Below are 10,671 nucleotides of genomic sequence, written 5' to 3' on the forward strand. Positions count from 1 at the left end.
CCTCACAGTTCTCAACGACCTTTTGTCTGGAGGACACAGACATTTGGGATTGGATGTTAGCTTGACAGGCACGTGTGCATTTATGACTCCTATTCTTTAAGGTTTTAGTTTTAGTCTTTCTGAGGTGAGGGAAAGTTATTTGTGTGTTTCTCAGTTCATCAGGTGACAACTTGTTGGCGTCTATAGTGCTTGTATCAGCTTTTAGCTAGTTTACTGAGGTCAGTGTTCAGCTGAGTAAGTCTGACTAGTAAAGTTAGACTGATTCAGAGCTAAATAGTTCTTCACTCATATACATCAACTAAAATTGATAATTTATTGATAATTTAAGTCAGTTTGTGCATTGTGCACAGTTTGTGTTTATTATAGGTGGAATTACTGTCGATTTTTTGAGGATGAGGTGTGTGGTGGCCGCACTCTGTGGGATTCTACTTCTAACGCAGGTTATTATAACCAATTCACAAGAATCAGGTAAGTTTACAAGTTTGTATATGAATGCTGAAGAATTTTAACTTTCAAAATAGTTTTCCCTGAAACATTCTGCAAATCAAACCTTCTTTTGATCATTGCTCTGATGTCTCTCAGCCATGATATCCAATTGCAACTTTTTTATTTTAATCATTATATTTGGGATTTTAGCTTATAAACAAGAATTAATAATTTAAAATAGTATAACTTTAAAACATCACTTTAATCTCTGTTAAATTTGATCAGTGTAGTTTTGAGATTACAGACTTTTAAGAAATGCAAATTTAGACACTAAGCTTTTAGAAAAAAAGTATGTTTTGTTCAGTTGCATTTGAGTGTTTGCTTAAAATTTTTAAGATTATTTTGTATAAATTAGCATGCCACCCTCTTTTTTTCTTTTTTTTTTACAAATAAAGGTTTGTAATGCCATTGAAGGACCATTTTCGGTTCCCCAAAGAACCTTTCAGTGATCAGTTTTTAAAAATAACCATTTTTTCTTAGTGTGAAGAACATTTTAATAATCTAAAGAACCTTTTTGTGTTCCATGATGTTAAAGGTTCTTCATGGAACGTTAGATGCAAATAAAAACCTTTAATTTTGAGAGTGAATGTGATTAATTTAATTGATAACATTTCTAACTTCTAACAGCTTACATCTTTTATCTCTTGATGGATTGACAGATGATTCAGCCATCGTGAACTGTTCTCAGTTTGACTCGTGTGATGGCTGCATAAGCGGCGACCCGGCCCTCAACCTGACACGATGTGTCTGGCAAAGCTGTAATGACGGTAAAAGAACACATGTAGCATATGAGTTTAAATGTATTCTCCTGTGCAATGTCTCTGTTGTTTATGCACACACATACAGAGGATCCCACTGACGGACATGCGATCCTAGCCAAGGAGAGCTATCTCAGGAACAACCCGGTGAATTATTCAAACGCAGGCCGTTACAGCTGCCGTCCACACAGACATCAGTCTCAGTAAATAATTCAACACCATGATCCACCCTCCTGGAAATAAGTGTGAGGGAGACATAAAGAGAGAAAGAGATGTTCAACAAGAAGCAGCATTTTTTTAGTCTATTCATGCTCTGTTGCCAAGGCAACCAAGTCTGTAACACAATCTCTGTCTCTCTCTCATTTAGACCCATATCTAAAATACAACTAGGTTTATATGCTGTATATGCCCACCCAGCTTTACACAAACACAACTTAACTACTCAAACGGGGACATTCAACAGACTTCTATTGTTTTTATATACAGCTATGTATAAACTAACCTTAAGCCACATCCTAACACTATCAGAAAACATTCTTAATTTTTCCAAAAAAGCTTTATTTACTTTATTTCCAAACCATTTTTACCAATGAGAATGTGCCTAAAAGGAAGTTTTGTCATATTACCTGACTTCTTCGTACAAATTTGTCCCCAAAATATGGTTAAGTAGGTACACGCGAATATGTAATTGATAATATAGTATCATTTTGATAACATAGTCATTATTAAAAAATAAATAAATAAATAAATATTATTGCTGCCTATGCAAATTTATTTTCGACTGAATGACATTATCCTGCTTTTTACACAACTTATCTGCCAATAAAAATACGTGGACATTAAATATTAATTCAAGTTGGATTATTATATAATCTTACCTTGTACTATCTTATAAAATTTACAATGTCTCAGAAATCACATACTCTCAAGTACCGCGGTAACGTGAGTTAACGCAGATGTAGCTAAGCTAGATGAATAACCAAGTGCAGTGCGTTTATGATTATAATAATATATTAAAATAAAATTATAACAAATATGAGTTTGCAACATCAAGAAACATAACGGACGTTTTTTTTTGTTTTGTTTTTTACAGCTAAAGTAACTGGAAGCGTTTGACACCGGAAGCCTCGCACATTCAAGTTTAAAATGGCCGCGCCCACTCTTACGTTAAAAATAAGGATGTGGGCTCCCTTGTCCGCCTGGCGCAATTTCACAGTCCACTGATTTTGTGCAGTCCGATTCTTGTGTCTTTTTTAATTTATTTTTTAAATCCAATTCTTGTGACTACGCAACTTTTTCACGGACAATCGCGCCTGAAAATAAATATCAAAAGATACCATACCGTAAGATGGCGCCATTGACCAATCAGAATCAAGTGTTCCAGAGAGTCGTTTAATAAAGCAAATAGGCACTTAAATTACCCTCCTTCTACCTGATAGTGACTGGAAATCAGTATTCATTTTCTTGTCATTTTCATAGCGATGTTCATTTTGCGATCTAGCTAGTTTTCAGTCAGCTCACGCTGGTGATATAGTGGGGTTGTGTGTGACGTTGTTCTATGGAGGTATGTTAAAGGAATAGTCTTCATTTACTTTCCCTCAAGTTTTTCCAAACCTGTATGAATTTATTTCTTCTGCTAAACACAAAAGAAGATATTTTAAAGAATGTCGGTAACCAAACAATTGATGGGCTCCATTGACTTCCATAGTGGTTTTTTTTTCTTTTTTCTCCATACTATGGAAGTCAGTGGGGCCCATCAAGTGTTTGGTTACCCATATTCTTCATATTCATAATATCTTCTTTTGTGTTCAGCAGAAAAGAATTCATACAGGTTTTGCCTCTCCTCCATTGACATCTATTTAAAAAAAAACATCCTCTGGCATCCTTCTCTATTTCTGACCTTGAAAGCTTGCCTTAAAGCAGCTTTGGTATTATGCATTTAATTTTCAGGAAATGACACGAGATGCATGTCTGACATTGAAGACTCTGGAGGCTGTTCTGTCTACAATGTGACCGGCATGTGCCAAAGTGAGCAAAAAACTGATAATCACAACATTTGCAAATGGAAGTTTTATATAAGGAGTGTGTTTGATATGTATGTTTTGTATATTATAGCAGATGGCGGGTCTGCTGATGGCGGTGGCAAAGGTGAGGCGTTTAATTTTCACTGTATAAATCCTCACATGTCTCTGCTGCTGTTGTTTACTGAATTCTCTCTTTCATTCTCTGCCATAACACTCTCTCACACGCAGATAACACGAGCTCCGAGTTCTCTCAAGCATCATTTGACCTGTCTAGCTTCATTGGGGGAATCATCCTGGTGTTGGTGTTGCAAGCTGGGGCTTTTTTTGCCATGCGGTTCCTCAAAACGAAAGACAGCACCTATGAAACTATGTGAGCAATATTCATTTATTAACCGAATCTGAGCTTTTCTTGATTAATTTTGTCCTTCAACATTTAATGCATGCCATTTAAGGCATGTACATGCAGAATGATTCATTCTGTAGATCAGTAACTGTTTTTTCTCCCTTCTCTTACAGTGATCAACCTCAGTGAGAAAAGAGGTCGTGAATGAGAGAGAAAATTACAAAACAAAACATAAAGAGAAGCAGATATTCACAGGAATAGATGATGCATGGGCGAGAAGTCTATAGACACTGTTTTCTCTTTTTGAGGGTCCTAAAATGTTATTATTAGCCTTTAAATTACTTTGGTTAAATTATCACCAACTATATTTGTGTGTATATAAGAGAGATATGTGAAAAGAAAACAATATAGAAGTAATATGAGAAATATATTAGAGGATTATTCACATTTGAATGTGGGTTTATGATGGTCTCTAGTGGTGTGTGTTCTTATCTGTTTAAGTTGATTTAAATCTCTCTGGTTTGTTATATTGATCTGAAAGAACAATTCTGCTTCATATTTTGATTAATTGCATGCCCTTGTATTTTCTTTTTATTAAATGTTATGTTTTGTAGGTAGTCACCTAGACTCATGTAGCATTAAGTTTGTTATTCCTTTATGAATAATGAAGCAATAAAGTAATTAGACCCTGGGGTGTTATACAGAATTAATCCTGTAGGTGTCAGTAGAATTCAATACCATTAAGGATAATAATGAGCCAGGATGCATTATTAATAAAACACTTACAGTAGCATGCTTTTGAGAATATCAGCTATTTTCTCTTTAATCCACTTTCAACATAAATTTCACCAGCTTACCTCAATTTTACAACCCCCTCAAGCATAATATAATGTTATTGTTTTTTTATGTAATGCCTGAAATATTCTTAAAGTATAATGTGTTATATCTGTATATTATAGTGAATTTCCAGAAATCACAGCAGATAGTTTTTATCAGAAGTTTTCAGATTTCACACACTCACCATATACACACACATTCAGTCCAAAATATGTGGAGAGAGCATTGCTAGGATGTGACTATTGCAATTAATATTGCATCAAGACTAGTTTGCACCAGGATTATTATCGTTAACTAAAACTAAAACATTTCTGTTAATTGAAATTAAGCTGAAATAAAATAAAATATAAATATTAGTTGAAATACTTAAGAAATGTTGCCTATAAATAAACTAAAATAAGTTTAAGTTATTAACCGGAAATAAAACTAACTAAAACAGAAACTGAAAAATAATAAATTGAACCTAAATAGCAATATTTAATAAAAATATGACAAAAGCACATAACAGAATTACTAAAATTAACACAAAAACTAAAAATATATAAAAAAAATAAAAGCTAATTCAGAATATAAACAAAAATAAAATAATTGGTTTGCACATAATTTGTGATCATAAGGGTTTAATAAAAATAATGACTCGGGGACAGTTACTTTTACATTTACATTACAATATTGCGTTACTCCCTTAAAAAAAGTACCTGATTGCATTACTTAGTTACTTTTTATGAAAAGTAATGTTACATTACTTTTGCTTTACTTTTTCTCACCTGGGCTGGGCTTGCTTGTTTGTTTTTTAATAAACATTTTTTTTTTTTTTTTGCCAAATGTTAAGGCCCTTTCACACCGAAAGTTAAATAAATAAGCCTCAGGCTGAAGGAAATGCATATTTACGCCTGTTAAACAGCAGCTCAAACAAACCTTTTTGCCATTCTGGATTAAAAACGAGATTGCATTTCACTGTTTTTATTCAATTTGAGGAATACTGAATGTTTTCGTGCAAGTGAGATGAGTAAATGCATGTTTACATTTAGTCTAGAACTACAATAGCCATCATATTTACACAGCGCACACAACACCTCTGACCTTTATTTCACTTAACATTGCATTGCTTATTTGAAAATGTAACTTGGATATTTTGTTGTAAATTGAAAAAGTAATGCATTACTTTACTAGTTACTAATGGTTATACTTGAAAATAGATGTAGATGAACAGTTCATTTCTATCCAGCATGTATGTGAAATGTTTCCTGAGAGGTAAAGTAGGAGAGAAATAGAAAGAAAGTGTAGAAAGATGCCATTGAGGACTTGAGGAGTCTGGTGTATCATGGATAGTAACCCATTGTCCAGGGAGCTCAGGTAGAAATCTAAAAGCAGAGCCCAAGAAAAAAAAATCAGTTACAATCTTCTTTTATCCTTTCCTTGACCATGTGACTAAAAACAAATCTAAGACATTCAAACTGGCTAATCAGCAGATCACAGCTGTCCATTACCATACTAAAGGTGTGACAGCAGCAAACCCCTGATGTCTTGGTCTAGATCACTATCAGCACCTCAGTGGCTTTAGAAATTCAAAATGGCCCTTTTGGTAAGAATAGGGGGGTTAACAAGAATACAACTTCTGTTCATTTTCAACCCTACAATTTGTATTAGCTTCTCTTTTACTATCGGTTTATCCAAACTGTAAATGTATCCAATTTTATCCATATTATTCATCTATGATTTTTACTTTTTATTAGTTCAATCTATCTTTGAAATCATATAATCATACATTCATATATCAACCATCATATTCAAGTATTTAGTTACTCATTGATACTCACATGTTCACATATGTTAAGAGATACATCTTAGTTACTGGTGTTTTTGTTAGCTATTGGACGCATTCCAACGACTGATGTTTTTTTAGAATTGGTAGTTAAAGATATTGTACTTTTTCAGAAACAGTGTTTGTAAGATGTAAGATATGATATTTGAAAGTTCTCGCTTTGCTGTCTTTGTTCTGAAGGCGTCAAAACCACACGTCGTCTCACATCTATTTTTGCAGCTGTAGCATTTGACCGGTCACACCGACCTAGCTGTTACACCAATGTATGACATCATGGATAAGACTATTTGACCTTTTCTTCTCTGACATAAACACAAGTTTGGGAGGATGTACGTTTTCCTGTATTTCTTGCTCTTGTTCTGTTATTCACTTCTGCTGTCTTCTTGCTCTCTCTCTCGTTCTCTTCGCAAAGATTATTATACTCAGATCTCAGACATAGAATTTTTAGACCTACATTTTATTTCATTTCAACATTGTACTCAATTATTAAAGTTTAATTATTATTTACTTACATGCTCAAAGTTATTCTCCATTTGTTATTAATTTATTCTTTATTAAGAAAAAAACAATTCTTTTCTCTCACTGCATCATTTATCTTTCAGATATGCCGATGTCTCTTGTTTTTGCTCACTCAGTGAGGGGGTGGACGTGTGAGAACTGGTGTGTGTCTAGACGAGAGACGAGAGACGAGAGGGATGCAGACATCTGCTCTGTACTACTGCTATTAATTGGCAAACACATTCTCTCTGACTGTTGTCCTTTTCAATGATTCAACATCAACTCTGTTAATCATGCCAAAATCCAATAACTAAGATGCTTTGGATAGAAGCGTCTGCTGAATGCATAAATGTAATAGTTAGTTAATTAAAGTACAATGGTTATATGTCTGATAATATGTATGATAATATAGAAAAAAGCATAAAATTGTAAAAGCAAAAGATCTGCAGAATGTAAGAAGTCTTATAAAATGCATGAAGAAAACCAAACCAAACTAAAACCAATTTTATAGGCCGTGCCTATGTGACAGGAAGGACCAGGAAATTAACCTCAAAACTATCTTAAACATCTCTTTTTTTTCCATCATCAGCCACACAGATTGTATGAAGTGATTATATTTTTAACACCACTTAAGTAGTGGGCATGCAACAAAATTAGCTGTGAGCATCAACTTCCTCCAAACATACAACCCTGAATGTTGGTAACCAAACAGTTGACTTCTAGTATGGAAAAAAATACTATGTTTATTATCTTACTCAGATAACACTCAAGGACACAAAGGGCATCGGTGTCTGTTCTTAAAGAAACAGGAGACCATTTATTCAACTAATAACACCAAAAATATATAATCAGAAAATAAAAATAAGAATTCCAAGGTGCTGTTTTACACATTAATTAAAGCATTTTGGACAATAATCTGTGGCGTGATGAGGCTTTACTTTTAACTTTTGAATGGAAAGTGTCAGTATTTAACCATTAATACACCATGCATTAAACTAGGAATCATAAATACACATTTTATCTGTAAATTCTGGTTTTGGTGAAATGGGAGAGGATGGAGGAAACATGTTTGATAACTTAAGCCAAAATATCCTTTGAAGTCAACAAGTCTTACTGCACTCTTTGTAGACCTCAACACTTCCTGATGATTCACCACAAAGTTCATGTGAGGCCAATCACTCTCAACAAATCCTGCCACCCAAATCAAAAGCATCCAATCAAATTCATGACTAACATCACACATGGGATGGAGTAAAAGCAGTTTCAGTGTTCACCAACACCACCATCCTCAAAATCATGCTCAGACTAACTGGTCTGCAGTTGAAGTGTTCAGTTGTGCCAGGGAATTATTTTCTTGTTTGTCTCATATAAAATATTTTGCAATCAGTTTCTGTTTCTCCTCTCATAGCCCAAAACAAGAACAAACATAGTATCTTTCCCATTCAGGGTTGGCTGTCTTCAGGACAGACCTCCACCAGCTGGAAAGGAGTGAGTCAAAACATAGAGATAAGACAGAGAACAACCTTCAATCAGACTACAGAAACATTCTCCTCATTAATGTAGCATGAAGCAATGAATCAAGCTGATAAACCTGAAAGAGTAGCTAAAAACTTTTTACCCTCCCATTCCTCCCTTCCTCGGGTCACCCTCAGGTCACCTCTCAGATTAAACATGGCATGAATAAATGCACTTAACAAGATTGTGATTAACTATATTAATATAACTTGCTAGCTCACCCCCCTCCACAACAAGTGAGTTGTATCATCTGCTTGTTTCCACCAGTAATACATCTGTGTGTCAGTGACCTGTTTTCCATTTCCGCCTGGTTAAGCCTGGAAACATCTGTCTTAAGAATAGAAAAAAAGGGAAGTGGTATACGAGCCTCCAAGACTGACGAAAGAAATGCTAATTTAGGAGTTTCTTGATACTTAAGCCAAACAGTGGTTATTACAGTAGCAGTAATTCTTTTCTTTAATCTACTCTGCCAAGGCTGAGAAGTTCACGCTGGCCTTCAGAGAGACAACACAGAATTTTTGGATAGTTTATCACTTCTCAGCCTTAAAGGGGCAGGAGGTCACATTACGAGTAAAACTATTTATTCTTATAAAATCTGAAATCTATAGACAATGCATAAGAATTTGAAATAAAACTAATATTAAACCTTGCATATATAAATATATGGGCCATTCTACAGAATTGGTTCAAAGTCAGAGTTGGAAACGTCTTGAAAAAAATGTGCATTTTCCACAAATTTTGTATGTATGATAATTGTATAATATCCAAGGTACACATTTCTATTAATTGTGCAGTTAATTCTCATATTGTATTTTCAGAAAGTTTTGGAATATTTTTCCTCTCCCCAAATTTGTCACTACCGAAACACAATAATAAATAATTTAATAAAAAGGCTTATTAAGATTTTGTTTACATCTACCTTGTAAATATATTTTTTTGCTATTTTATTAAAATGTTTTCACAGGTAAATCAATAACAATTACAATTTTAACAATATTTCAAGTGTAATTAATGAGATTTGTTGTATTTTGAATCCAATTTTCTTTGTAAAAGGCATATATCAGTTTATCATACTGATGTCAAAGTGAAGGATTCATTAGTTTGAATATACATTGAACCAAACACTATAATAACATCTTAGTTGATAATTCAATATACTTTATCTTTGACAAAACATCCATGTTTCGGTCGTGACTGCACATTTTCGGTAGTGAGAGTAATGTGTTGTTAGCCACCACATCACATTACAGAATTTTAACTCGCATACTAAAACATTACTAAAACATATTAAAATACTAATGATTTGCATAACTGTACTAAAATTTTGTTTATTTCCACCAAATAAATGATTATGTGTTCCCTTTTGTCATTACCAAAACATGAAGGACTGTTTCAGGTAGTGACATTTCGTAGGACTATTTTAGAGCCCAAAGATGCTAATCAGCACATGGTTAGCTAGTATAGTTCTGAGCAGTTGTACACAGAAAACAAACTAAATTTTGTCAAATAGCACTCAAAAAACAATGATGTCACTACCGAAACTTCACATGTTTAGGTAGAGACAATTTTAGATAGTTTTGAGCCTAGCTCAAAGATGCTAATCAGTACATGGCTAGCTAGCACAGTTCTGAACAGTTGTACACATATATAAACTAAATTTAATGAAATAACACCCCAAAAAAGGTTTGCTTAATTGCAGAAAAAAGGTGTTTGGTAGTGACGTTCCTTAAAGTTACACACAGATTTTTAGACTTTTGAACACATTTAACTCAAAATGATGGTACCTATCTACTATGAAAGAGAGGTTATGAGAGGGAGGGACAGAGGAATATTTCCTAAACAAAAATGTAGACGTGTGATTAAAATCAGTCTCAGCCAATGAACTAAAACATGCACTGTTTCGGTAGTGACATGAAAATGCAGGACACGCTTTTTTAACATAAAGATTCATGATTTAAAAGTAAAATATAAAATATATATTTTTTAACTTCACTTAAAAAAAAAAAAAATCTAAAATATATTTTTAAAAACAATAATGGAAAAAAATGCAAAAATTATTTCAATGTCATTTTCACAAGTTGAAATTAAGGGGGAAATTTAGGGTTCTTAGAAGCTGTTCGAAGGTAACATCTAAAATTTGAATACTTTAATTCTTTTTAAATGTGTTTTTTGGTTGTGGCACAGCAGTTTCTGTAGAATGGCCCATATACAAAGTGTATGTGCATTGATTATTAAAAAACAAAACAACATATGCAAATTGTGCTTGCTTCACATTTTAATTCTTAAATTCCCCGCTATTTTTTTTTAGCTCTTGGATGTCTAGAAAAGTTTTGTTTCTCCATTCTTAGTTTCATAACAGGAAACAAGATTTGCGAACATGAATAT

At 33.5% G+C, this 10,671-nt stretch overlaps 1 protein-coding gene across 1 annotated transcript; it reads left to right on the plus strand.

Annotated features, from left to right (window-relative positions):
• cd164l2 (CD164 sialomucin-like 2) lies at positions 1-4,302 on the plus strand. Its single transcript, XM_051873767.1, has 7 exons — positions 1-218; positions 351-468; positions 1,146-1,253; positions 3,195-3,272; positions 3,363-3,392; positions 3,497-3,638; positions 3,785-4,302. Exons 2-7 carry the CDS (start codon positions 393-395, stop codon positions 3,798-3,800), a joined length of 450 nt encoding a protein of 149 aa, XP_051729727.1. The 5' UTR covers positions 1-218; positions 351-392; the 3' UTR covers positions 3,801-4,302.
• The last annotated feature ends 6,369 nt before the right edge of the window (positions 4,303-10,671 follow it).

This window comes from Ctenopharyngodon idella, chromosome 19, assembly GCF_019924925.1.
Source record: "Ctenopharyngodon idella isolate HZGC_01 chromosome 19, HZGC01, whole genome shotgun sequence".
In the NCBI taxonomy this organism is placed as follows: Eukaryota; Metazoa; Chordata; class Actinopteri; order Cypriniformes; family Xenocyprididae; genus Ctenopharyngodon; species Ctenopharyngodon idella.